This window comes from Megalops cyprinoides, chromosome 13, assembly GCF_013368585.1.
Source record: "Megalops cyprinoides isolate fMegCyp1 chromosome 13, fMegCyp1.pri, whole genome shotgun sequence".
Classification (NCBI taxonomy): Eukaryota; Metazoa; Chordata; class Actinopteri; order Elopiformes; family Megalopidae; genus Megalops; species Megalops cyprinoides.
In genome coordinates, this window is record NC_050595.1 from 25,328,876 (window position 1) to 25,356,640 (window position 27,765).

The 27,765-nt window shown below is 45.5% G+C and overlaps 1 protein-coding gene across 1 annotated transcript; it reads right to left on the bottom strand.

Annotated features, from left to right (window-relative positions):
- Positions 1-279: 279 nt before the first annotated feature.
- On the bottom strand, positions 280-25,799 carry tmod2 (tropomodulin 2). The gene is made up of 10 exons (XM_036543532.1): positions 25,633-25,799; positions 16,267-16,477; positions 14,350-14,506; positions 6,213-6,335; positions 5,360-5,434; positions 5,026-5,156; positions 4,819-4,926; positions 4,563-4,706; positions 3,794-3,938; positions 280-2,477 (listed from the first exon to the last, which is right to left on the bottom strand). The coding sequence occupies exons 2-10, from the start codon at positions 16,390-16,392 to the stop codon at positions 2,446-2,448; spliced, it is 1,041 nt and encodes a 346-aa protein (XP_036399425.1). The 5' UTR covers positions 16,393-16,477; positions 25,633-25,799; the 3' UTR covers positions 280-2,445.
- Positions 25,800-27,765: the final 1,966 nt, after the last annotated feature.

Consider the following 27,765-nt stretch of genomic DNA (forward strand, 5'->3'; position numbering starts at 1 on the left):
GAAACATCTCTGTCTTTGTGCTGGAGAAACAGTCAAGTGCCTTGGATTGCGTTCCTGTCCTGACAATAGAGCCGTATTTCTAAAAGATTCTCTCAGACAGCAAAGTCAGTGGGACTGTGGCTGTCAAGGTTCCCAAGCGCTACCCAAAAAGCATGTGCCGCTCTCTAGAAAGTTTAATTTTCATTTGAAAACGTATGAGCAAAATGAATCAACACCACTAAGCACAACCAGAAAAGACAGCATCGTGTAAGAAATGAAGGATAACAGTGGTATGTAAAAACATTTATTGTTGAGCAAGTTTTCCACATTACAGTGCCACCATGCCATGTGGTATATAACAGTACATAACATTTCCTCTTCTTGAGTCCAGAGCTGTAGGATTTAAGGTGAAAGACCTCAGCAGTTTGTAACGTACACTTGAGAGAAATTTACAAATGAACACCTCCACTGGAACGGGCCTCACCAGTTTGAGATGGGACGCAGCCATAATACACATTACAATACCACAGAATATTCACAGGGCCAAAACAAGGGCCGATCCGCTTCAGGATCGACCTGGATAAAGCGTGATCCGTAAGGCTTACCGTTACAGCGTGCTTTGTTAACAAAAAGAAATAAAAAAAAAAAAAGATAACCATTGATTTTATCCTGCAGAACACATCATCCTCTGAAGGTCTCCTATTAAGATAACTCGTTAAAACCTGCGCAGCAGAAACACAAAATCAAAGACAAAACCAAAATGAAGGGAAAAAAAAACATTGCAGGGTTTGGAAGCATCAAAAAACGCACAGTTCACTACATGTTCGTTTTACGCAAAAATGCAGAGCCTGAATTGGTCCAAGCGTTCACATTTAAAAACCACGCCAAGGTTTCCCTGTGCAATCCAGTTGAACCTGTAGAGTGTACAGGGCATGCTTTCAATTCTCACGAGGTGTAGTAGGTCTGCCAGTATAGCATGCCACTGCAAAAATTCTACATCAAGAACCAAGAGCCTGAGTGAAAAAAAAATCTCATATTGCCGAGATACTGCACCTTAGAGGCGAGCTCAGTCGTTACACATCTACTTTTGTTTTTACACTGCAGCTGTGGAAATGGAGAGAAGAAACGCTTGGCTGTTAAGGGAAGGTGATGTCTTAACCAGGTCTGGGATTCTCTATGTATGGCTTTCAGTGGGCAATTCTTGAAACCGTTAACACACAAGCTGAAGAATGCGAAACGCAGCAGGCTAGATTCCTTGGAATGATGTACGAATGGTAAACAGTTTGTCTTTGGCATGGTATGAGAAAAGCCAATAGGAGGAGAGGGGAGGGACAAAAAACACACACCTACTTGGTCAAATCTTTACTTGTCTAGTTCCCTTTTCCTACCCCTTAGGGGAAAGACACAGTGGGAACTATCCCACTGGAACCCCTTAAAAGGCAAAGGTCAGAGGACGTCTTTCTGGCTTCAGGGAAACTGCAGTGAGATTTAAAATAACGCATTCGCCCTAAGAGGGACAACTGGCAATACACCTTACAATGGACTTGGAAAACACACAACACCAATGGTGAATTCACGTCTGACCTTGTGCTTTTTTCTGAAATGCACGTTAATCTAGCTAGCTTCATGTGCTCTCATGTGTGCATTTAAAATAGTGTGACTGGTGGGAGACGTGCTCCTGCAGGGAGTGCTTTGACTTTTGGGGCGGAGATCAAGCCCCCCCCCTCCCCGTCCCCCAACCACCAATAACGGATCCAAGAACTCAGAAAGCTTCCTCAGAAACCAAAACTTGTGATGACATACAACCACATGTGCTCTTTAAAGCTCAGGCCAGAGGAACAATACAGAGACCTGCAGGTGCACTGTCAACCTTAAAATGCACTTTTATAGAGGGAATGTCCACGGAACTATTATACGATACATCTAAATGTTATAAAAACAAATGTTAAAAAAAAACAAGCAATAACTCCAAGTCCCAGCATAACTTTGACGTGGATTAAGTGGAAGAACCTCCACCATGCTGTGGTGTGAGTTTCAGTCTATTGTGTGGTGCTGTGGTGCCGAGTGTTTATCATTCACCGATTGTAACGTGGTTCTGAACAGCTACAGATAAAAAGGCAGTGTATTTTCCCAGCTGCTACTCTGCGTGATGTGGGCTCTCTTCCCCTCCTTACTATAAGCACAGTTAAAAAGACAGGAGCAACCCAAGAGGCCTTACGTAAGCACAGAAAATGAACTCAAATGAAATTACTAGACTAAAAAATATATATATTTATATATTTAAGACTATAATAATAACCATAGTATCAGCATTAATAATGGAGAGGGCTATTCCAGTCATGTCCCTTCTTCCCCGATAGGTGCTCTTCCAGGACGCCTTGCCCCACGGTTTGGCACAAGACTTTGCAGTTCGGCTGAAAAGGGTTTCCGCAGGACGCGGCGTTTGGCGGTCCGGCGTTTTCGGCTCTACATGTCCCCTTCCACCCTCCTCCTGCGGACTGAACAGAAGAACAGAGCGGGGTTTGTGGGTGCCTCCTGCACGGAAGTGGACACGCTCGCGTCCTAATTACACTGCGTGTCAGCACACGCGTGCCCGTTACTCCCCTCACACGCGGTCTGCCCGGCAAACCTCCCCTCCCCCGGAAACCCGATACGGTGAGAGTTTTTTCAAACAGCAGTTAAGCGAGCGCTCCACTCCATCAAGTCTGATTGAGAGGCACAAATCCATCAGTTAAAGGCTTCTCTAGCACACTGCAAACACGCACACGCATCACTGCGGAGGTCGGGTTTCCCAGCATGCCGTTAGAAAGCACTCCAAGGTGAATGGAAGTAGGCTAGAAACAGGGATGTTATTAGAGACATGCACAGATACAAAACCCCACAGAGCAGACGGAGACCTTGAGAATGGCACTGGGGACTTAGGGCAGCTGTGTGACACATGTCACCCCGTGTGCCTTGTCATGGAGGAACACAGAGGCTGGCATCTCTATAAAGACACAAGCGGCTACTCCACAGTCTGAAGGAGCAGAGAGGAGGTGCCAGAGCTTGGGCTGAGGACAAAAAGGTCACTGCATCAGAGAGGAGTGAGGAAATCACTTTGAAATGGAGCACATGTTGGGTACACAACAGCTGAGGGTAGCAGTAATTAAGGGCAAGCAGAGTATTCCGAGAATGTCACTTTCTGTGTCACCCTTTGCAGCTCATCTGTGATAATGGAAAACCTGCACTGTAGATGTTGTTTTAGACTGCCAATGAAACCAAAAAACAAAACCACTGAACGAGAGCAATGCTTCAGGATTGGGCATATCTGTCAAATACTTGAGAATCTAGGTGAAGACCCTTCATTCACTGTTATTAGGTGAAACAGCTTTCCATCAGGACTTTCTAAAAGCATCTCCTTGCTACGTAAAATACTTTAGAAAGGAGTTTGTGTAATTTGTCAGGGCAATGTTGAACAGGATGACATCAGGTGAAGAAAGCTTTTGAAAACTGTCAGATTTCCCTGTGTCTGAGTACAACTGTGAATATTACCATTGTGAATAGTGCAATACACTACAATGCAATACAACAAGTATGCTGCAGCTCCACCCCCCACCTTTGCAAGTGCCTCACAGCATTGCCTTTACATTATTATACTTGAAAATGAAAACAATTCTTCACCTGAAGCCCCAACATTAAATGTAAAATCTGATACTGATATCACTGTTAGCAGGCTGGTAACAAAAAGATAAAGTAATAACATATTATGAAGCATCAGAGCAGAGTGCTCACTGACGGCCATATGACAGCATCAGGGCGGTATCAGAGGTCTTACCCAGGTCGTTGTTCTTGGTGATGGCAGCTGCCGCCCTGGATCTGGGGCCCTGCTGAGTGAAGTGGTACCCGAACTTGATGATGCTCTTGTTTTCTTCCAGCATCTTGGCGATCTCCATCTCCACCTTGGTCCCGAGCTGCTGCCGCTGCGTGGTCCGGGGGAGGGGGGGATGTCATTTCATGCCACAGACAAACATGTTCCCACCCACCCTACTCTGACAACCTTTATATTAGGTTTTTAGACACATTGCTATCATTTTAACATTTTCACCTGGACTGCCTGTACCTCCATTTGTATCTACTTGCACAAAATTGTGCACACATGTAGCACACACACTCACAAGTACAGGAATACATCTACTAGCTAGCTTCCTCTAGTTCAGTGCTATCCTCTGAGCACCGTGCATTCAAATGTTCCATTCAAAACTGGCAAGAGTTAATAGTATGTGGTTGAAGGTCCCCAGCCCTACAATAATCCTCCATCAATGACAAATTCATCTAGACTCGCACACACCTCTCATAAATCTGCCAAGGTTGTCTCATGCATTACAGTTCCTTTAACTAGGTTTAGGAAATGGCTGTTATAATGTGATGCACAACCGTCTCTCCTTTATTCTTCATACATAATTTTTTGGGATTTGTGATGCTGTTTGACATAAATAGAGCAAAGACAGCAGCAGAATGCTTGAGTCAGCAGGACGACACGCTTGACCAGTTTAACTGGAACCGGCTTCCTAGCTCGGCACAGACACGGCTGTCGCCCTTCCCACCTGATTGTCGATCTTGATCTCCGTCAGCGCGTCGTTGTCACGCAGGGCCTCCACCAGGGCCTGCATGCCCACGCTCGTGATGAAGTTGGACTCCAGGTTCAGGCTCTTCAAGCTCTTGTTCTCTCTCAGCATGTCAGCGAACGCCTACAGAGAAAGAGACCTGAGTCAGCATTCATAATCGCAGACCCACCTGGCATGATAAACGGAATCTCAAACAAGTCTGAATCCCCCCTAGCATTTTTGTCGAAATTCTCACCACGGCGATGGGGTCGTTGCTGCGGGTCGCGGCCAGGCTGAACTTCTTGACGTGCGTGTTCCTCTCCATGGCCTTGGCGAAGTCCTTCAGCGTCGGGATGGGAATGTTCTGCAGGACAAACATGCGTGAATCACAACCCGGGGAGTTCAGGTCAGCGCACAGCGCTGTCTGTCACTGTCTCCAAGCAACAGCGGGGAGGCGCCGTACCTTGATGTTGTTCAAGTTGACCTCCGTCAAGGACGCATCATTGGACTTTATCCTCTGCAGAGTCTCCTCCACGTTGGTGGGGTTGGGCGGCTCGTCGAAGACGGGCTTGACCTTCTCTCCTTTAATGACGTCTGTGAAGCAGAGGTCAACATCCGTCTCCGCGTGTGTGCCATTTCACACGACACAGGGGCCGTGTTTGTTTTAGACCAGAGCTTTGTTTTCAACAACATGTTCGATAATACTCAAATATTTCAACAATGCAGATGTGGAAAGAAAATATATTTTCTCCCAGTACGTGTCAGTGACCCCCCACATGGGTTGTGCTGGTACTCACTGTTGTAGCCATCTTTACTGCTGTTTCCGTCGTAGCTCTGTGTGCTCGTAACCAGTGTGTGCACGCCAAGAATAGCTGGAAAGAGAATCAAGACCATCTGTGTCACTCCTAAGCTCCTGCCTTGTTTATTAATTCTATTTTAACGAAAGGCAAACCAGCACAGCTCTTCCACGGACCTGAATAGCCCTCCCCACAATAAATGTGCACGAGCTGCCAGCTCTATCAGTGAGTAACTACAGCAACCGACAACACAGGCTTACAAATGTCTCCTTTGCTAGGAGGTCAGCCGGACTCCAGCGGTAAAAGACAGAAAAACACACAGGCTATTCCAACTCTCAATGCCACGCACTGCCATGTTGAGAAAATAAAGTTGTTTTTTTAATTAGAATGTTTTTTTTTTCCTCAAAGGCACCCAGGTTTTAGTTTCGAACAGCCATGCGAGTGAAATATAAGAAAGCCAGGTGGAGCCAGGGGAGAGGGGAAAGGCCATTCATGGTGGAGAGAGCCTTTGGAGAAAGGAGCCAAATTGAAAGGAGTGAGGTACAGTTCGGCTGCAGTTGCTGGCCCCGGGATCCAGCTGGACAGAGAGTTCTCTGTTTAATTTTATTGTCTACTCTCCTGAGAGCTTGAACAGGCCACAAAACAGAGGCAGACAAAACCATATTGTGACAAACCCCAACAAAAAGACATAGTGCCCTGAACAGATGTGGCATGGTTGACTGAGTCAAAGGCACAACAAGCTTGTCTTTAAAATGCCAGTGTTCGTGGAACCAAAAACCCTGTAGTGTGAAGTACAGCTCGCTGCTGGGCCTTTTCCCATAATGCCAATAGGAACAGTCCGCTGGCTTCTCACCTGCCAGGTCACACAGCTCCGTGTCAGTGGCACTGGAGAGGGCTTCTTCTAGTTCCGGGTCAAGGGTCGTTATTTCTTCCTGCCGCGTTTCTATTGGCTTTTGCTTGGGGACCCACACCTTTCCTGTAAAAACAATGCAAATATAAAACGCTGAGTAACAAACCAGCTCAAACACTTTCTAGAAAAAAAGGATACATTTTTTAACCTGTAAAAGGAGTTAAGTGCAGGGAACTTATGACTATGACACGGATGCTGGTTTTAAATATGTATATCAAATAAGCCATAAAACTATCATGCTTGTGAACCACGGCATTGTCAATGGTTATATGAAAATGAGCTAATACTTGGCAATTACCTGTGTAGATTAAAATGGTGTTTATTATGTGCTACATTAAATAGAAACACAAGAAGCCTGCTGTACTTTGAGTTCCAGTGCAGGTTTCAACAGCACTTCCAGAAAAGTCCTGCATTCATGTGCAACTCCTCAAAGAAAAAGATTGAGCTAGCCTCTGATTTTCCTGAAAACTGTAACTTTTTTAGCTTTAGCACACGAAATCCATACTGAATATACAGTTAAATTCACAGTCAAGGAATAACTGATTTTTCTAGTATGGCTGAAGATATTCTTTTTGTGTGTAAAGTGTGTGTACGCATGTATGTTTTGAAGCCTTCAGTTTTTCTTTCAAGTCTCCTTTGAGTTTGATTTTCCTTAGCGTACACAGGTTGCTGTGTGTCCTGTTCATTTTTATAACCGAACAATGTTAACACAGAGAACGCTCCCTACAGTCTACACTCTAATGTAGAACAGCAGAGGCCAGATGATCCGAAACTTCATATTTATATCTTTGACGGGGCAAACAAAGAAACATTTTGAGTGTGGGTGTGGGCTGTCGTGTTTTTCCAGGTCACGCCTCAAATCGCTCTCCATTGTGGCGGTCTAAGTAGCAATGCTCTGCTTCCCAGCTGACCGAGAGCACATGACAGACCGGCTTTACGTCGTGCGTGGGAACAAAGGGGGATTTCACCCCTGTATTGTGGAAACTGAAGGCTCACACCGGGAAGACGAATATGAACATATACGGTGCTGAACCTGAACAATCCAACAAAGAATGCCATCACCATTATTTCCTACTTCCAGTTTGCGTCGTGTTCAGCTATCACGGAACTCGTAATGGCCGACTCATTTTCTCCTTTGCTCTCTCCTCTCCTGAGATTCCGCCATTTTGTCCCGTTCCCTGGGTTGTGGCCCAGATTTTCTTCTGAAAAACTGTTCTCGCTTATCATGTAAACTAAACGCTGCTCTTTTTATGTGCAATTTCTTCCTGTACTGTGTTGGAACTGCTGCCTTATGCTCCCCCGGGCAAGAACTGCTTATTCTCCTCTTAACTTTTGTTCCCTCCGACAGGCAAATTTCTTTAAACAATATTTAGTCACGGTGTGACATGGCTCATATGACATTGCTGAGGTGACCCAATGTCATGTGACGCTGCTGTAAGAGTTGGATGTGACGTGATCAGAGTATCGTGTCACTCAAGATGTATTATGCATGCTTAATGCAGCCGTTATGCCATCCTCATGTAGACTCTATGTAGTCGTCCTTAATGTACAATGTAACCCAGTACTTCTTTACCCTCCATTCTAAAATTTCCAAAACTGACACCTCAGTAAAGGCTTCAGCTCAGATGCCCTGAATGCTTCATCTCCCTGATACACACTTAAATGCTCTCCAGCATTTGGTGTTCCACGGGTTGACCTCAAACATGGAGCAAATGCATGCTGAGCAAAACTGGACAGAGGCAGAGACTAAAAGCCCACAATAACCAGGTCCAATCAACAGACACAGAAGACTCTGCAGAAGAGGTGACAGTTACCAAGGTGGTTACACATGTAGTATTAACAGGGTATCACTCCTCCCATAAACACTAACTCTGCAGCTTCCAGCGTTTCTGTGGCTTCCTGCGTTTGTTGAGCTCCCCTGCTCCAAGCAGCGCTCTCTCTCCCTCTCAGGGGCTCCAGGGAAAGTGATTAATGCACATTAGCTCCCAGTCTGTTGACCTGCTGCTAATGTTGATCTTATTCCTTCCTCTCTTAAAGCGCTTACGGCCATTCATCGACGAAAGCTTCACGGATAGATCCCTTTTCAAATGCCGTTCCGGACGGCTCAGGGCCGCCATTTATGACCGACCGCTGCCAGCGAAAGGAGTCAGAGACGGTTTTTTGGGGGTGGGGGGATGGGAGGAGGGGTGGCGGTAAAACTCAACATGCAGCTGCACCGCCACCTCTGACTCATCTAGGGGACGATGGCAGAAACAGATGTGCGCTCCCGTGGACATTCTGCCGAACAACGCGCCCCGTCGTATAAGGTTTCAGCGCGAGGGGTGATGAACAGAGAGAGACATGGAAAATGTGTAATCAGAAGGCAGGATGCTAACCTCGGGGCACTTTGCACTGGATCCTCCAGTAATGAACGCGCCTGCGATTCTGCTGGCACGGGTTTCGGGAGTCCTCATCGCCCCGATGGCCCGTGACCTCACTCCAGACTTCGCAAGAGCGTGGAGGAACGCATTACCTCACTGTGCAACCGCACGGTCAGGATGTACACGAGTTATCGCGCGCCGACCCCGCTTCCTTTGTGGACGCTTTCTTCCAGAATCTGAGAGCGAGATCAAAAACACAGCGCCCCGCTCCTTCCTGAGGGGGGGGGATGAGCGTTTCCACGGGGTCAGGATGCGTTTGCACAAACACACACAACAGCCTCCGAGCAGCTGATACGCATCTGCAAGCCCTGAAGAGACCACGGAAAGTCAACAAACACACGCAGTTGTGTAATGCCAATAAAAAACCAAAGAGCAAAAACACATAAATGTGGCACTGTTGCTACGCTTAGCATGAACCAAATTAAAAATGACATTTTTGCAAAACTATTTTGGCAGGGAGCAAAAAAATATGATTCATCCCTTCATTATAAGATGGAATCCAGATATTCCCCCCCTCAGAGTCTCCAGAAGGGAGGGGGCCCGAAGGAGGAATCTAGCGGGCAAGAATCTCGCTGACAAAACTGCATTCGGGGAGGGATTCGCAAGAGATTTTTCAATTAGAACTGAGACAAGGGCCCCGTGTGTTGACATGCTTGCTCGCTGGTGTAATTCCCGCGTGTCATGTGAAAAAATGCGAGAGTTCAGTGAAGCGGCGGTCCGAGGGCCCCGGGTTCAGCGGAAAAACAGCTCTGCGTTCTGAGCAATACACCAAGGGCCCCTGCTGCTGAGCAAACAGGGAGTTCCCAGATCCTGCAGCTGATACAGATGGCTGGATAGCGCGCCTACAAGAACGTCTTGTGCGAACTGGTGAGAACTGCTTTCCTCTGCGTCTCATGGGGCAGGGAAGAAGAGGAAAAGTCACGCTTTTGTCAACAAGGGTTCAATTTTTTTTTGGCTGTTGTTCCGTTGCTCCTTCGCGTCGGTCCCGTATTATCGCGGAGACAAAACCCTAAACAAAGCCGGGGCCCTCGTTCCTCCCCCCGTGCGGCCGGGAGCGGGAGGCCGCGGGGGGTGGGGCTTTGGCGTGTTTCCGCGGCGACGGCGGGCCTGGCAGGGCCCCCGCGCTGGGCATCCCTCCGACGCGGGCCGCCCCGCTCCGCCCGCTGACCCGCGGCTGCACCCCTCTCTTCCTCCGCTCTGCCAGCCCGTCGCGCCATCAGAGAGACACAAAGAGAGTCTTTCCTTCCCTTTCAGACCCGAAGCCGAGCCGTGACAAGCCAGCGTTAAGCACCCCCCCCCCCGCCACATAAAGCCTGGCTCCCATCGGCTCCGTGGGCGGTTCCGCAGAACAGGGGACCTGGCCGCGTTGCGCAACCCAACGAAGTGACAGCCGTCCTGAGAGTCAATAAAAGCCGGAGAGCGGGGTGGGGGCGGAGAGGAAGGCTTTTCCTTAGACACAATGCACCGTGGGGAAAAAGAGATATTTTTGCCATCTCCGTTTACACCTGTGGCTTTTACAGCAGTTGAAAGCAGTCGCCTAAAAGCCGGGATTAACTGTCAAGTGGGGATTTCGCACACCCATTTGAAGAAGTGGCTCGAAAACAACTTCTCAATTAATGCCGCCCACCCCTGGACATCAAAGAGCTTCAAATATGCGCTCTCGGCCGCCAAAGCAGCAGCCAACACTGTCAACCTTGAAACCGTCGCCATGGAAACTGACAGTTCTGTTTAACAGAGAGAAGTCAAGCCTCGGGGCTTGTGGCCATTGTGTAGCGGTAGCAAACTTGGCCAGTGGATTAAAATGAGGCCCCCCCCTTTTCCCCTTCCCTCCCTCCAAACCTCCGAAGCGGCTCTGGCCACTGTCGCTGGGGGACCACATCGCTTCCAAAGAGTCCTCCCGCACAGCAACCAGAAACCCATCGCTGCTTTTTCTGTGGACGCTCCCAACCCATAATGCTGAGGGTTCTCCCCTTTCCACACACTGTGGTCTGATTCAAAAAGCACCTCTGACAAAAATCAACAGCGGTTTGCAGCAAAACTACCATTTAATATGCATGTGCAATCTGAGCGTGCAATTTAGCTAAAGTGTCCTGGAAAAGTCAATAACAATGTTTGGAACCCCAGAGCAAGTGCTTTGTTGGGCGGACCAACCGCACACCACGTAAATAATCGATGAAAGACGGACACAAATGCTTGCTAAGTCCAAACAAATCCTTTCCCTTAGTAGTCTATTCTCCTGGAAAAACAGTAAGCACCTTTTGAGCAGCACCATCGGCTCAGGGCTTCGTACTTGCATGCGGTTCTTAGGCTGAACTCTGCACACGGCTTTGCTGATTCAGTAGGTGAACTGCCTGGTATTAATGAGCGGGTGAATGTGGAGCTGGCAGCGAGGCCGTGCCTCTCGGAGTTGGCAGAGTGCTGAGATGGCGCCCTTAAATCAGCCCTGCGGTGCTCGTCCTCACCGCGGTGACAGCGGTAAAAAACCATCCCACTGGCACTGCGGTTTCATTACCTCGCCAAGGTGACACCTCTCGGCAGCGAATGACTCCGCCTGGAAATTTCTGTGCACCCCCACCAGTCACTTCGCCACAGACAACCGAATAGCTGCAACAGCACAACCATCCGTTTTGGCTCTTGAAGTCTGAAGAGACGATCACCCACTTTGGTGCATTACCTTATTTAACTGCAGAGCAAGCAGCTTTATTCAGGGCAACTTTAGCAGACGCTTTTATCCAGAGTGACTTCCAGCACAAGGAAATAGACGTGTATCGATCCAAATTATATGAGCAACAGAGACATATGAGGATGAGAGCACACCCAGACCAGCAACTGCAGACACCACACCATAATCTGAAACTAAGAAAGCTTATAAACTATGGGAAGTCACGTATGGGAACTATGGGAAGTTAATAAAGTGTAGCATGCATCACAATGTCACTAAATTAAATGATATCCATAACTCATGGCAATAGTACAAATACTATTTTACATCTTGTATATTATCCATTCACATGGCTGGATGTTTGCAGAAGCATTATGATCAAGTCCTCTGAGGCCCAATGACACTGATCTGTATGGGAACTGAACAGGCGACCTTCTGGTTACATGTGCCAGCTGCACAAAGGACCCTTGTGCAATCGAAAGGATGTGCCAACCTGCAGTAACATCCACACCAATGGAAGATGCCGTCTTCATTTCTGCAATGAAATGATCATTGAAAGCTTCCCTAATCGCCAAAATGATCACTAAAGATAATCCCGACCAGCACTCAGCCACTCTTAAGAAGCTTAACCATCAAAGCGAAAACTGGCTGTAATATCCCAATCTTTCACAAAAAACTCCCTGGATCAATTGCATTGTGTAGAACGCACATCACTCAGTGACAGAACTCTATGTATTTTTCTGCGGCTTTTGCACACTAACACACAGGCTCAAACCAGACTAGCCCATCCACCGGATATGTGATCTGTTTTCAGTGCTGGAGACGCATGCTATGGAAAATGCTATGTTAAACAGATCAGGAATGTGTCACATGTCTGTCTCTGACAGCCCTGGCCAATCCAATTCACCCTCAGCTCGAATCACTGGGGACCAATACTCACGGCTTAGGAATCCCTTTGGCCAGGCTCCAAAACCACACAAAACAGTCAAACGTTTCAATTTGCAGATTCTGGAGTATATATTTAACCCAGCTTCCCAACTGCCCTCGGGAACCCTATCGACTCACAGCAAGCACCAGTTTCTAAACTGGTATACAAATAGCAAAAAGCCCCCTTTAATAGGATAAGTACTAGCAGATTTTCTCAGCTTAGTGGACCTATTCCTACAAAAGTGCCGCACAGACAGACAAAACAAACTCCAAGGTAGCAGTAGCCTTAATTCTGAAGAAGCGGAGCTTTAAACAGGAAATAGGTCTAGCCTTTTCCCGATTTTAGACATGAACAACAGGTGTGCAGCTCTGTCACTCATACAGGTGTCTGCACTTAAGTATCATGGAGGACAGGTGTAGAGAGGGGGTTGAGGCCCCCCACCCCCCATAAGGTTTTTTCTCTCAGTACCATGCTAGGGTAGTTCTTCTCCATGCAAATGTATTTACTCCACTGAAATTAGATGCTACCTTAAAACCACAGCTCAGCACGAAACTCAATCTCATACATGATCACAGTAAGCTACAGGAGCTAACCACCTGGGAGGTCTTTCAGAAAGCTTTGCATATGGTACAGTTTTTTTTTTTCAAATGTTATTCTGCATGTGTTCCATTTCCAGAATACAGAGAATGCTGTGCAGAAATGACTGACAGAAAGAAGCAGCATCAATGTGGTGAAAGTGCATCACCGTCTGTTCAACAACTGAAAAAAAAGGAGGGCTACTTTTCTTGCTATTCATTTAGGGAAGTGTCTCACGACGCTGATCATGTATGACAGAGTCAGTGGTTTCAAATGACCTGCACTGTACTTTACTCACGGCTCCACCCTCCAGACACACTCATTCGTAATCAGGAAACTGACTCACTCTGCCAGGCAACAGAGTCCACCTATCGCAAGTCACACACAGACACACACACAGACACAAATACACATATGCACGCGCACGCACACACACACACACACACACACACACACACACACACACAAATACAGACAGAGAAAGACACAGAGACACACACAAAAACAGATGAAAACCACGCAAACATACAAAGACAGACAGAAACAAACACACACACACCTATTCTGACACTTCCACGCAGTAAGGAGGGGGGCGATCAGTCTTCTTTGTCTCTGCCCACACATCTGCCCTTTCCTCTGCAGAGGAACAGAAGCACGAGTATCTATTCCAGGTTACATAATGCAGGAGAAATCCATTAGCAGCGGGAGCGGTGCCAGCAGCGCCCGGATTAAAACGGAGCGCCTCAGCGGCTCAGACCTCCTGAACAATGCGCCGCACACCTGGCCGTCCCCCGTGCAGGTAGCGCAGGGCCTGCGCGCCCCAGCCCTAATCTGCATAATCTAGGTTTAGCCCGTCTGGACCCTGCTCCGGTGTCAGGCCAGGACTCCCTCTGCAGTTGCAGAGACGCACGCGCCGCGCATACCACCACCAGCGCGCCTGCGTGCTTTACCGAGAATACGCTGACTTGTGCATTAAGTGACCTGATGTTCCTGGTTCCCCGGTCGGGACAGTTCACATGGGAGCCAGGCCCTTCCTCTGGTTTACACGGAGGGCCGTGCCCTTTTTCTAAAGCTGCGGGAAGCCTGGGAGAGACTCGGCCGTCTCCGCTCACGGGCTCCAAAAAAGCTCTGCGCGTCGAGCTGGCAAACGGTCTGCTTGAAGCGACGCTACAGACGCGGAATGCAGAGAATGCTGTCTGCAGTGGGCATGGTAACCGTCAAAATCCTTTCATTTTCCACTCATTTTTCATGGAACACAACATAACATAAGGAGTGTAATGATGAGAGCAGGCGGCCACCGGCCCCACTGAGCTCATCATTCTGCCTGTAGGGTGGAGTGTGTCTAGCGCTGTGTCAAACCAGGAATGTAATGATATAAAATGGGCGAGGGAGATCAGGGAGATACGGGCAGAGATGGAATGGTTACTGAACCAAAGACTCCCATTGAGAAGCTTTCCCTCTCGTTCTCGGTCGGAGCGGACAGCACGTACACACCTTTCCTCTCCCCTGTGAACGGGACCACGTCCTCTCGGTCCTTGTACTCCAGCGCCTCCTTCTCCAGGTAGTTCAGCAACCGCTCTCGGTCGAAGGGGCCGGTGGCAGCTTTAGTGGTCTGGTCCTTCTGTCGCAAGCCAGCTGGCAGCAGTGCATTCTGGGAAGCAAAGGAAACACAGGAAGACGATATACAACATGCTCTCGTTCTCATTTGTCATTCCCTCCTGCTATCTTTCACAGACGTGAAGACATCCTCTCAGTTCATAATGGTTTGCATCTGCAAATAAGGAAACGACTCCTTAGCAGTTTGCAAAGCAAATCTACAAGGCACTGGCTCTTTTCCTTTCTCTTCTCCGCAAGGCTTGCAAATAAGGTGCTTTCCAAAATGTTACCTCAACATCAGGGAGGCCCGATTACCAGCGGATACTGTGCCCTGTCTGTCTTTCACTGGATCCAGCACCTCCTCCCCAACCTGCCCATCCCTGGATCCAGGCCCTGCCTCTCTCTCTCCGTTCATTCCTGGCCCCAGTATTTGTCTTGCACTTCACTGTACCCCCACCATCTCGGCCCCCTATTGCAAACCCATTTTCTCCCGTCTCCCTCTCTCAGGCTGTGCCCCGAATGGCATTTTTTGCTCAGTGGACCTAAGCACTTCCCCTCAAACTGCTGCCCAGTCACACCAAGTATGTGCATGCTGAGAATGAGAAACTTTCACTCGCTCTTAATTGCTCCCTTTCACAGAGGGCACACACATGTGCCCTTCACGTTGGTTTGATATCCCAGCGTGCATGCTGCACAAGAACTCTCTTTGTGAATTTTATGAGAGTTCCATTCAGCTGCAGCGGTACTAAGAAAACAAATTTACCACATATGGTATTGGATTTTACTGTATGAATGTTCCTCACACACAACCATGAACAAGTGGACACACAGACACAGTGATTCCAGCACATTTTAATTAGAATTGAACAGAAATTGTGACAAATTACATTACAGCTGGGTTTCAGACACAAACTGTCCTGAATCACTGTGATATTTATCTGGTTATCAAGCTGCTTTTGTCAAGACTTAGAAAAACAAAACATTTTAATGAACCATTCTGAAACAAAGCCAGATTTACAGCTGGCCACCCTTCACTAAACGTACCACAAGCCCACTGACTCAGTTATGAACAAAGGAACATTGTAATTGTTCTGTAAATTGTTACATTGTTAAAACTGAAAGATTAATGGATGCAGGGCTGTCACGTTAAAGTAATGTTTTGCTCTTTCAATGGTATTGATCAGTTTTTTGCATCTAAGGCTCCTGCATATTGATCAAAAGCTACCTCCTTCCATCTATACCAACCTTTAATTTTCAAACAGATCGTAAATAATGGGAAAGATCAGAGTAAGAGAAGACACCCATTTAAAAAAAAAAAAATTAAATTGTTGGAATTATGTTTTCAATTGATTACCAGAGCCCAATGCTTCTACTGTTTCTAATTTCATGAGTTTTTCCCCTCAGTCGTGTGTCCTAAACATGCTCCCTGATAACACCACTGCCCTCCATCCTTGGGTATGCTTATGTGATGTGGTGTGAAGTTTGGACTCTCACTCACACTTAACTGTTAACTTGGCATGGGATGGAGTCTCAGCCTCGCCCTCTACCACCCACACCCATTGCCTTCACCTCACTCTACCCCAGCCCTTCCCTCCCCCCTCTCCCACTTCCTGTCTCCCACTCCTTCTCCCTCTCTCTGTCTCTCTCCCTCTCTCTGTCTCTCTCCCTCTCCCTCTCTTCCTTTGCTCTCTGCCCCTCCCTTTCTCCCTCTCCACCCCATTCCTCCCTCTCTCCCTCTGCCTCCTCCCGATCTCCCTTTCTTCCTGCCCCCCTCCTTTTTTCCACCCCCTCCCTCCCTCCCTCCTCTCCTCTCACCTCTGGGTCCATCTCCTCCAGAGCGTTTTCCAGTTGCTTGAGCTCCTCCTCGGAGAGCTTGTTGAGGATCTCATCCTCGTCAATCTCCTTGTACTTCTCCAGGTCCTTCTTGAACGGCAACTCCATGATGGGGGAGGGGGGAGTCTGTCTACCGAGCGCAGTTGAGGGACGTCCGCTTCAGGATCAGCGCGGCAGGCCGCAGTTCGTCACGCTGCCGGGATACAGAACGGAACATTACATTTCTGCAAATAACATCACGCAGCGAATCCCCAATAAAAAAGCCAATGTCTCCCTCTCGCTCTAAGTCTCTCCACATTAAATATTAGATTCAACTGCAAACAGCACCCTCGGGGGACCAGCTGGCCAATGCCAGATGTTCTCCGGCTCCGGAGGGTCACAGGCAAACAGAGTTTTTTTTTTCCCTCCTGCTGGTCAAGCCACAACAAAACGATTCATTTAAAACTTTCTGGGTGATGCAAAAAAAATAAAAAAGGCTTATCTGACAAGCTTCCAGCGCACACAAAAAGCACATTCATTATTAAAGCATCATGTCCTCTCCACTGCGCTGCGGAGACCACTGAGGCTTTGTCTGAATGGACGTTCGCTCCCGGCCCCGCCACTGCAGAGGCTGTTTGGAGCGTCCTATAACCACTGTTCTTTGTGGGTTTGTGCTGCTCCCAGGGAGCCCTGCAGTAGTCTCTCAGCCATCTCCACACCGGGACGGAAAGAGCCAGCGCAGCCATGCCAAACAGCACAGGGGGGCTCGCACCACATGGAGGCTCTGCGCAGTGTGCACCGTGAGACCCCGCTTTGGGCTCGCCCCTCCGCTCCCTACCCCCCCCCCCCCCCCCAACGGCGGACCTTGTACGGAAAACCGCCACATTTTCCCATACTCCCGTGCAGCGCAAAACAGATTTGGGCCCTTGGAGGAAGACGAGCCGACCGTCTCTGTTTGACGTCTGGCTCTCGCGCTGCAGAGCGGTCTCACCGAGGTTCTCTCTCTGTCTCTCACAGCAATCTGACCCCGGGCTGAACCCTGCAGGAGCGGCACTGCCCCAGCCTGCAAAGAGGAAGGCCTTAAATCTTTAAATACAGCCAGAGGAGTTAGCGTTTGCTGCAGCGCTGTACATGTGTGTACACAGCGTTATTCATTACCTCCGACGGCACAAACCTGTTCAGCTAATTAATCTCAATTAAAAAAAGCTTTGCTTTGACATGGCCACATATTACCCAGCCTTCAGCATGCGAGATTGGGAATTTCCAGCTAAGCCAGGTTATAAGAGTCAAATTCCTTCCTCTGTGTCTCTAATTCATAGATTGCTTGTTATCGCTTTATCGTCCCATTGCAGTAATTGCGGGCATTCTGCCTCAGGCTCCCTGTTCAGCCATCAAAGCAAAGGCATAAGAGGCCAATTCAATACAGATAGCTAATAACTCCAGATACATTGGCTGAAAGAAGCATGGAATTCCAGATCTGCAGTAACTATGGGCAGCTGCATTTCATCAGTCAGAAGTAAGTTTGCTTTGGCACCAATAATGTAACCATCATGAATCACAAGACAGCTTAACTGCCATTCCCATTCCTTATCATTGTCACAACCAGAGTCTCTGGGTTAGCATTTTACCTTTATATTTATCCTCATGTACAAAGGAGGTTTGCAAAGAAATGATTCAGCATCTCCCTGGTATGGTCGGACATTTACGGTGCCACTTTATAAGCTGAAAGAATGTATGACCAGAAGAGCAATTCTATGATTGCAGAAACAGATATGAATTGATGTACAACCGAGCATTACCAACCAGTGGATACCGTCCTTCAATATGTATGGTATGGTCACATCAAATCCAAATTAAGAAATAAGAGGCTATAGTGTTTTCTGTAAATATCACCAAACAACCTGCTCGCTGCAGTGCAGTGCTGATGGTTGAGTGGAGAGAGGGGGGAAAAAAAGCGAACCAAAAATATGAAGGAAATATGAACCTTAAAATAACTCCTCTGCAGCATTTTTGAAACATGGAATTCCCAGTTCCACTTGAGCGTTTCCACGGCGATCTCAGGCCAGCACTAAAAGCGCAGAGGGGACGGCAGGGGATCACTATGTGGCAGCTCGCTCTCTGCCGCTGAGACCACTAAGGGAGAGGCTACCCCCGATCAGATCCTGCCCCTCTATATCACAACCGCACACGAGCCTTCCGGCCAACTGGTCTCAGCACGAGCCTGCCAGCGAGAAAAACAAAACGTCACTGGAGGAGAACACTGCACTGAGAGTCACTGAATGCGGATCACCCAACAGACCACGTTCCATTTCCACCTTCCCTTTAAACGCACTGTCAGAGTGCCAGGGAGAAAGAAATTCCGCCATATTAAAAGGAAAATGAAATTCAACCTACTAATCTACGATAATAATGAAATTTGTTTCGGCGCAGTTTTAACAAGAGCAGGCAGCTTTCTGAAAGTCATGAAAATGAATACTCAACAAAAATATTTTAAAACTTTTTTTCCCCCTTTGGATAGCCAAAAAAACCCTCTTGGCCCAATCCATGATAATCCCTTTAATGTGTTCCAGTTTCAGTTAAACTTCACTCCTTTTCATTTTTTGTATGTGTGTGTATATAACTGTGGAAGACTTGGCTTTCTGACCGATAGTATTTAAAAATCATTGAGCAACTGCAGATATGATTACACAAATACTCAGAAACCAGCAGTTTCTTGGCCAGCTCGCTCTGCACTGACATCTGGGAGTAGACAAGTCTAATCTCTGTAAACACACAGAGATGCTCCTACACAGAGATGCCATTGTTTACATGGCAGCGTTGTCAGAAACACCTTTTCCAATGTGCAGGGTGTCCCACGAGACCCCGTTCTCCCAGGTGCTGTGAGGTGAAACTGAGGCTCTTTGGGGATTCATTAGAGAGCCGGTCTCCAAACACATCTGAGGCGCCACAGCAACAGCAAGGGCCCATTCATACCACCTACCCCAAAGCCATCAATCCCGCGCAGCAGCATGCGCGTCATCAAACCCGGTGCCACATCAATTGCTTTGCAGAAAACAATGGCTCCCTCACTGATCACGCAGATGATAAAATTGGCCCAAGCAAAAAATATATTGAGAATGTATTTTAGATAACATATTTTTGCTCAATCAAAATATTGAAAAAATGTAAATTGCTGCCGTTTTGATACATCACACTTCATTTTTGTGTTGGATTAATATATTTTAAATATATTTGGATAATAATCTTGGCCTTTTCAGTATATTACAGTATATTACAATATATTTCATTTTCACACTGGGAAACAAGTGAAATTTATATGCAGCAGTGGGTAAAGACTTTTGTCAAATATTACTAAAAGGGAATCAATAATAGCAATAATAATTACATCCGTGCCTCTATCCTGGCCTGATTCGTTTCCCATCTGCTCTGCTAACAGCCTCATTCACACACACTGTGAGTTTGCTAACACGCTAAGCGAGCAGTCCACAGCTGTCCACTCACCGTCGTGAAATGTAAAATGCTAATAGCTTGACCACGGCGTGTTAGTGCTATATTTGTCTTATTTTAAGAAAGCTGTCATTTCAGTCTTGATAGTTCTCGTCGCAATGAAGGTTTCCTGTGGTGAACACTTCATCCTCTTCAGTACTTCGATGCTTATTTTTTCTATAAACACGCACTGTACAAGCAAATGACCACATCAGACTCACAGCCTGAATCATAAAGGTCGCCTTGTCTGAACCAGCAATTACAGGTGCTGCATAGCAAACAATTACAGGGAGAGAAGTCATACATGTTTGATGTGAGTTTGATGTGAGACACATTTTATGGTTATTTGTAGTCCATTTCCCCACTGTCTAATTTTACCACAGTCTGTGTGACATCTACATTAAGTTTGTATAAACACAAAATTGACTTCAAATGTCTTGCCTCAAAGCAAAACTGCATGTATATGTGTAACTGTGTGTGCATAAGCAGTCATCTACATCCAAGCAAAAGAAACTGTGACTGCGCTGCATAACGCTGATCGACAGGATATGAATAAGCTGTTACGAAGTGTGTCCACTGTCGACTCCACATTCAGTCTCTTTACAAAAGCACTGCAGTTGAAGAGAAAAGCAAGCGTCCAAGCTAGCAAAGCCAAACTATTAAAAAAAGACATTGCGTTAACTCTGAAGAATTCCTTTGTTTTATTTATGAAAGAAATTCCAAACCAAAACAACTTAACAGTGATGTTTACTTTGAAACATCCTCAATTAAAGTGGTCAAGAAAATGTTTTGGCTCCACATTAAAATGTGATCGTAACCATCATTTTTATCAAGATATTACTCTCAATTTTGAAATTTTTCCATCTCCCTTCATCTTATTTTCTTACTTGGACATTAGTTTTTTCCCCAGAATTCAATATTTTGCTGTACCACAGATTTGCAAGGCTTAGACACCTCAAGGCCATAAACTGGTAAGTATGTGGGACTCCTCGTGCCCAGGCATGTCAATGGATCTCACCTTTGTATCTCCATCAATCTTCGTAAACTGACTGAGGGCTGACTGCCAATACTGCGTGACTCAGGCCAGCTTTTAACCCCCTGGACAAATTGAGACATTCACAAAGCCCAAAGCATGTGTAGGCCATGATTCACACTCCCTACCTTTCACCGGACCCCAGGGCAGGCCTTTCAGACTGACAGACTCTTACGTCACCGCACAAAACGATCAGCTCTGCACCGCACATGAACCTGTCTGCATAACTCAGTTTATTTTGTAAATGCCTAAGAAGTGTGCACTACGATGAAGACCTTCTCTGTCAGGAACCATAGATCTAAGGCTTCCATAAGTTTATTTCATGGCCTAAAGGAGCATTTCACTTAGTAGCAAACCAAATGTGGCTTACCACTTAAAAAGCAGCCACCCTGTCAAACCTGTTAGCCTGCAACGCTATGGCACACACAAGAATTCACAGGATATGCTTAGGACTAAAAACGCAAATTAGAATAGCATACGGGTTCAGATGTAGATGTTCTGGGTCTTGACTGCAGGCACAGACTGGTAGGAACCAGGGCAGTTGTGTGTTACAGGTCCAGTCCCTGCTGCAGCATGCCCACATGTGTGCACCATCCCATAGTGATGCACCAGCTCAAGCAGCAGATCCCCACCTGCAAGCCCTTTCACAGCCTGGACAGCAGTGGCTCTCTCAGGTACTCCTTATCACACCCAAACTTCAACACAAATCACCCCGACAGAGAGACTGGTCTTCCCTGCACAACAAAAAAAGCGTGTAACAATGTCAGTTGCAGGGTAAAAGAGCACGTGTCCATCTGAACCATTTGGACATCATTCCATTCAGGACCATATCAAAGACCCTCTTGTCATTGCCCTGGGTGCCAGGAGAAAGAGCCATGATTTAGACCATTATTCTACAACATGTTATAAACCTTACGGGCATAAAGCTTGATTTGCCTCCTGAATCTGTTATATACTGTAACTATTTAGGTGCTGACAGCTGTTTCACCACACTATCATATTGATAATACATTTATTTACTTGGTGGATTTTATCCATATTGACCTCCAAAGCCATCACAGCAAAATATTTTAAATGAATATCAAAGTCTTAAGACAGAGTACCAAAAATAAAAGTACTGAAAAGTCAACAACAGCCAAAGGGCATCAAGCTGAAGACAGTGCTACAATATCCCAACGGTGATTGTTTTAGAATACATATAGTACCAAACACATTATCCTAAGAGCATCAGTCCTATCACACTAAGTTGCACAATCAGCTTTGTAGTGATCAACAAGAGACGCATTAGCTTATCCATTTCCTGGACTTTCCTCATTCGTACATTTTACCTGATTAAGCAGTCAAAGGGAGGAAATGGACAAACTGAGACAAACCAGCAGCAGAGCACAATGGGATCACTGTCTAGGCCTATATAGTTCTGATACTGCCGGCACTACTGCAGGGCCATCCACTGTCTGTGGACTGGGTAAACATGACCTGAAACAGTAGAGGACTGGGCTCATTACAGTGAAAAGGTCAGAGGCAAGCACTTAGCATCAGATCAATAATACCGGCATTATCCGAGACATGAGGACAGCTCTCCATATGTACCCAAACTAGCCACACAAAAAAAGCCTGTTGGGCTAAGAACGCCCTTTCATATGCCATGAATAAGTTTGACTGTGGTTATGGTACTCATTCATTACGGCCAAGGGGCTCATTTTGGCGCAGGTCTTATAAGGACTCCTCACGCAAACTCCTGAGAATAAAGCTTTCCTCATAACGTGTAATTTTTTCCATAATGTTCTGTTTCCAAGGAAGCGTAGCAGGAGTACCAATGAACGTGGGAATAGAGTGCTAAAAGGAGAAAAAAAGGATTATGCTTATTACATTATCACAGTAAACAACTCTACGCCTATATTTAGCATAAACCCCCCCCACCCCCGCCCCCACCATCCCACCCCAACATTGTCCTGAGGGTGACAAGCGCTGCTGGTCTAGGTCCTCGCCCTCTGAATCCCTTCGTTGAGAAATACTGGACAAAAACGTGACACAAGGGAGAACAGATGGAGCGATTCTGTTTTCAGATGTTTACAGGACTCACTTCACTTTGTTATCTGTGCTGAGTGGCTCAATAAATGAAGCAAAATACAAACCTGTGGTGTAAGGATGTACAGTTTAATCTTAATGTCGTACAGTAACTGTCTGAAGTTGTACATCCTTCGACAGCAATTAATTCCACTGTGGCAGCCTTTACCATAATGGCACAGAAGGATGGAACTAGTGTTGTAGTATCCGTGCAGTGAATTGCCCGACCCTACTGAATACACTTTTGTTAGCCACTCTGGATAAGAATGTCTGCCAAATGACTAAACTTAAATTAACAGAGGTGAGGATCTGCCAACTAGGAGGGCCTCTCTCAGTCAGGCTGTGCTCAAGACAGAGGTTGTGCTGTTAAAGACATGCCCATAGCGAGCACAGATTTGCTGATCCTTACGTTATCTGGATGGACTGATAAAGAGGGTACAGTAAATGAATACATAATATATATAATTTAAGATCAGTGCCAAATACAGTTTCAGTCCTAGGGTAGTAGCTTATCCAGGTTCTTGTTCTGCGGTACAGCAAGCCTGCTTTTTCTACACCAACAGAATGTTTTAAATTTATGGCATTTCAATATACACCAGGTGTGCTAACCAAGAGTAGTCAAGACCTGATTTTACAAGTTATCCATTTACAAAGCCAATCAAGCTAAGCACTCTGCTCAAGGGTAGAACTACAGTGCCCAGCCAAGATTTGAACACTGGATTTAAAAAAAAAAAAAGACAAGCTCCACGTCTACTGTGACACGCTGCTACGGGTACAGCCGGACCTACAGACCTCATTCAGAGTAGTAACAGGAAAAACCAAGGAAAAAACATTTTCCAGTGGATTTTCTTTTTCATTAACATTTCATGTACAAACCCCCATTATTACTGGCGGGACATTAAGCGAAGTAGCAGATGAGCAGCGTTTCTGCAATGCAGGTGGGATTTAAGGCGTGTGCACACCATTCTATCACCGTGTGGGCATAAAAGATGAATTACTGTGACAAGGCTTAAACTTGTCGCATAACATGACGTCATGGAGCCCGTATCTGTATTTTATGGCTTTGAGGGATATTGCACCGGAGACAACGGAGAGCGTGCCCCACCCCTCCAGACAGAAGCTACCTCGTCAAACCTGTTAACTCAATGCTGTGCTCACTGCTACTGCTGACATAATAGATAGATCTCAGAAATTCCATGAGTCAACGATGAATTTCAGTTTCCGCTGGAAGCATGCAAAGATCTGATTGTATACAACTCGTACTCTTTAGTCATTTTGCCATGAGTCGGACCACACCCCTTTTACAGAGCGGACTGTAATTAACTGGCTAAATGTGTTTAGACATAAATACGCGCTCGATAAAAAGAGAGACGTGTAGAAGACATCAAATGTCATCGATCAACATTAATACACTTGAACCCGCTCTTTAATCACAAATATTGTAAATCCAAGTGTATACACTGCGGCTCGCTAATTGCGTCAACTCTTTTTGATTTCGGCAGCGTATCTTAAAGTGAACCGCTGACCTTTGGACAGCTGCGTGAAGTTACATTGTAAGAAATTCAGATCATCCACTTCTCTTCAGCATTACAAGGACAGCATCACACCAGTTCTTGTCGTTTTGCGATTGATTCTGTGGGCGTTGTTGAGGGAAGCGGCAGCGAACTGATATGCGCAGACACTTCGGGGAGACGGGATGGGCACTTGCCTCCCTATACACAATTGTCCAGGAATTCCATTCATTGGGGCGTATACGATGTCAGCTGTATGATAACACTACCCTGAACCAGCAGACACCTACGAAATCCGAGTAATAGTGATCTAACTACTACAAAATATTGAAAACCCCGCTGTATCCATCAGAAAAGTCAGGAATAAAGCGACTGACAAATAATTCTGTTAAGCACACGATTCTGTGTGTTCTACATCACATGTATTTTCCTATGAAATGTGGAAATGATTGCAATTTTCCATAGATTAGACACAAATAGTACACCGCCTTGGCTTGCTGAGCTCAGACATGTCCAACAGGCAATATCTTGCTACACTAGCTACAAAACGTGGATGACGAAAAGGAATCGAATAAGACCAGGATAGTTCATTACTTACATCCACTCACATTTATACCGCAAATCAAATGACAGGCGTGGGCTGCCTTGGATAATTTAGCCAACTAGCGAAGGAGCTAGCTTGCTAGCTAGCAAGCTAATCATGTACTGCAGCTACATAACTACACCATCTACACAAATCAATAACTTTCACGAAATTAAAACCCACACGCTTTGCTAATATCAATGCATGTATGTGTTTTAGAATAATTCACAAGAAAACCATCAGGGTCGGACTCAACCGCAAAAAAGACGAGAAAAGTGATCAATTCGACAACCAGCTAGCTACCTTAGCAAGCCGCTAGCTAATAAACGAGCGAGCTGCTCTACCGCCCATTGATTGCGGGATCCCAATCTTTCTGTCAACCATGGAGCTATGTAGCTAACCTGCTAGCTAAAGACAACAATTCACTGTTTGTTTGAGCTTATCACCTCTGTCTGAACGCACCAAACCAGGGAGGTAGGTTACTGGCTTGTAAAGTGGTTGGCTGGCTAGTTAGCTCCCTGCAGTGCTGCTCTGTAGGACAGCCAACACCGCAGAGCGTGCGACTTAACTAGCGAGCAGTTAACTACTCGCCAGCTGGTATAATGCTCATGTTTAGTTTCTTCCTGCTTCGTGATAATACAATCCCAAAACATCAGACAGCTAGCTAACGTTCAAAAAATGTTTCTTACCGAAAAGTTTTGCTTCCGGACAACCACAAGCGCATTCGCAAACAATGGCTATTTGACTATCACGCTTCTGTACTGCCAAGTTGTAGCTGCATTTCCTATCCAACCCTCTGTCCCCTAGCTGGTACGGTCTCCCTCAAGGGCGGTAACACAGGAAGATAGTAATCGGAGACAAATAGCTACGTACTGCTGACCGAACTATTATGACAGCGAAATCAGCGAATAGTCCCCGCCTAGACCTTTATAAGGACCAATCGAAAATTGTCGCGATGCAGGAAACGGGTGTAATTTCGCAAAGGTTTCTGGGAATAGTAGTACTCAAGGAATCACACAAGTACAATATGTGTATGAGTCTTAAAATCCAGACACCATACTCTAACATTTCCAAACGTGATACAGCCGACAATTATTGCATATAAATATAGCATTTCCCAATGATATACCTTAAACTTTGCCTTAAAATAACTCAATCACATTATAGTCCAATTAAAATGTAGACCTTTCTCATAATTTGTAAAATTAGAGCTACTTTACCACTCATCCTCTTCCTGTTTCAAAACAGCGGTAAGAGAGGACAGTAAGGATTATAGTTTATTAAGTTACTGATTATTTAGTTAATTAATTTCTTTACAGCTGTACAGCACATGATCTTAAAAAGCTGAATTTAAATGCTCATATAATACTTTTTGTTGAAGCTCCACCCAGTAGCCAAATGTACAGGCTTTAGCACCGTCAATGGAACCATGGATGAAATGTATTTCAGCCCTGAATTGATGCTCATTAATACAGCAGTGTTGTCCCCCAGTTATAATCAGAAGTCATAAGATACTGTAGCCTAAGACATTATTGATTTTGGTAATGCCACAAGAGAAATGTTGATTTTTGTTCTTAAGATTTTAATGCCAACACATCATTACAAACTGTTTTTACTTGGTATTGTTGATACTTATACTCTGAACTATGTGGCAAGAATCTCTCCTTGCTCTCATCATCCAATGATAGCTTTAAGGTTGAATGGTTAAAACTCAGATGCTTGCTTTTTTGTGTTAATGTATATGTACCAAGTTTCCATAAAACACTGGGTATTTTCCTGATTTTTGTTAATGTCAAAATTTGCAGGTTCAGTCAAAATGATCCTCAAGAATTATTTAAATTGTATTCAACCCAAAAAAAGCAATGAAGTTGCAATAAAGTCAAAGACTAACAATTTTGCATGCTGGCCACTGGGTTTGTTTCAAGTCCTGCTTTAGAATAGAGGAAAATATACCTGGCAAACTGTAAAATAAATGACATGCACATATATATCATTTTCTTTCCAGTACATAGACTGAGTAGTACTATAATGCATAGTTTGCTTATCTCAGGGCAAAACACAGGAATACATTTACTTGCCTGATGCAAGCTCAACATAAAAGGACTAAACTGTGGCAAATCTAAAGAGGTCTGAAACCCACTACATTCATCCATCCAGTCCAATACAATCTGTATGGTAAGAACTTTGAAAACTGGTTTGTTCGGTTCTTGTTGCCAGGTGAATTTCACTGAAAACAAACAAAAATCATTGCAGAGGAAGTCAAACTGAGGGTAAGTAAATGTGTGTTGCTTACTTTTAGCCACATTTCTAAACAGTACGTGAAGCTGTTTATTGAAACCCCAATCAACCTGAAAGTGTAAATAGAAAATGAGAGCTCATCAGTATTAACTGTCATGGAAAAAATGTGTTTGTATCCAATGAAAGTACTGAAAGTGTTTGCGTTTTAGAGCTTTTTTAGGTGAAAAAATATTTTCTTCAAACAGAGTTACACACTATGGCTGTTGGTATTGTGAAATCACTCAAAGACCTGCAAAGGTAAAGTGTGTTTTATTAGTCTTTGTATAATACTGTACCTTGTGTATCATGTCTTTTGCACACATGTATATGAATAAGCATGTGCAACTGTAGACTTTTATGGTGATGTTTACCAAAGAGCAGGCAACAATGGATAAAACATAAAAGATACAGCATAATAATTTAAAACTATAAACTATATGTTTTATCTTAAATAATATTATAATTTACAAACACACACACAGTACAAACATACAAACATACTTATACAAACATGGTAATAGCAAATGTCTACAGGTGTAGGCAAG